The sequence below is a fragment of the Penaeus monodon genome, chromosome 28 (genome assembly GCF_015228065.2).
Source record: "Penaeus monodon isolate SGIC_2016 chromosome 28, NSTDA_Pmon_1, whole genome shotgun sequence".
Lineage (NCBI taxonomy): Eukaryota > Metazoa > Arthropoda > Malacostraca > Decapoda > Penaeidae > Penaeus > Penaeus monodon.
The window spans coordinates 39,445,324-39,446,523 of NC_051413.1; the positions used below are offsets into that span (position 1 = coordinate 39,445,324).

The 1,200-nt window shown below is 49.0% G+C and overlaps 1 protein-coding gene across 1 annotated transcript in view; it reads right to left on the minus strand.

Annotated features, from left to right (window-relative positions):
- The window catches only part of LOC119591593, a gene marked incomplete in the record, with an annotated part of 13,874 nt that overhangs the window by 6,211 nt on the left and 6,463 nt on the right, over nt 1-1,200 (minus strand). Inside the window, 3 exon segments of the mRNA XM_037940354.1 lie at nt 63-248; nt 651-798; nt 968-1,140. Of these exon segments, the coding sequence (XP_037796282.1) occupies nt 63-248; nt 651-798; nt 968-1,140 (507 nt within the window).

A 1,200-nucleotide genomic window follows, 5' to 3' on the forward strand; every position in this document is an offset into this window, starting at 1 on the left:
CGCATCCTATGCTCCCCACCCTTCCTCCACATTCAAAACAGAATCTAAAGATCAAAACTCACGCAGAAAATTTGCATCGTAACTGCCGGCGCACGAGGTCGTGAAGCCGCTGCTTGTCCTCGTGGGCGGCGGCGGGAGAGGAGAGCACGGCGTTCTCTACACTCACGCCCTCGCGGCCAAGGGCTTCCAGGAGTTGGGCGAAGGCGTCTGTGTGCTGCAAAAGGCCGGGAAACACCAGGTCCAAGTACCTGGAGGAGGAAAATATGTATTTTTTCTTTTCCCTTTTGTTGTCGTGTAAGCATGTATGGGGTTTTGATATCAAGGTTATTAGTATGTGTATAATAGCTACAGTTATTACCATTATTGTAATTATGTAAACAGAGAAGCATTAATAATATCCAAAACTAGAGTTGCCTGAATATCCTCAGCTGCCCTGTTGCAAGTCCCATTACCATTCTCATATTTAATACAACTAATACTATTACTCTACTAAGCGTAAAGCAGTGATTGCTATCATTATAACACTAACTATAATTTGTATAATGCAGATCATAGTGTAATCATTAACATAACTATAACTGAAAGTTTCCTTTTATTGTCTATGATACTCTAAGTATCTTCGACACCAAAACACAGGTGACAACTTGTACCCTCTGCGGGGCCGGAGCGCGCGGGTGACCCGACACGCCCACTCGACCGTGGCCTCAGACACGCCGTCAAGGGTTAGGATCACCTGTGGCAGGTCCTCCGGCAGCGGCTGCAGCAGCCGTTCGTCTACTTCAGCCGCCACGTGCAGCCCTGTGGCAGTGTGATTTTTTTTTTTTTAGAATTCGAGCGATAGGGCTTGGAAGAAATCTCTTAAAAGCAAGATTTGGATGTTTTTGCTTCACCCGATGCAGAATGATATTGATAGTGATACTAATTATGAATAAAAACGAAGAGAAAACAATGGAAAAGAGACACCCACAGAGCACCTGCAGCCGAGGCAGCCGCGTGGCGAGCTCGGACAGCCAAGGCAGCAGCGCGCCGTAGTGGTCGCTGTCTCGCACGATCAGATCCAGCCTCTCCACGAAGGACGGCAGCGCGGCCGCCGACGCGCCGCTCAGGTGCCCGCGGAACCACCTGACTTGGGCGCACGACCTGGATGAAAGCGCCTTGCTGGTGAATGTTGCGTGTAGGGAACTGTTTTCATAGACGTGA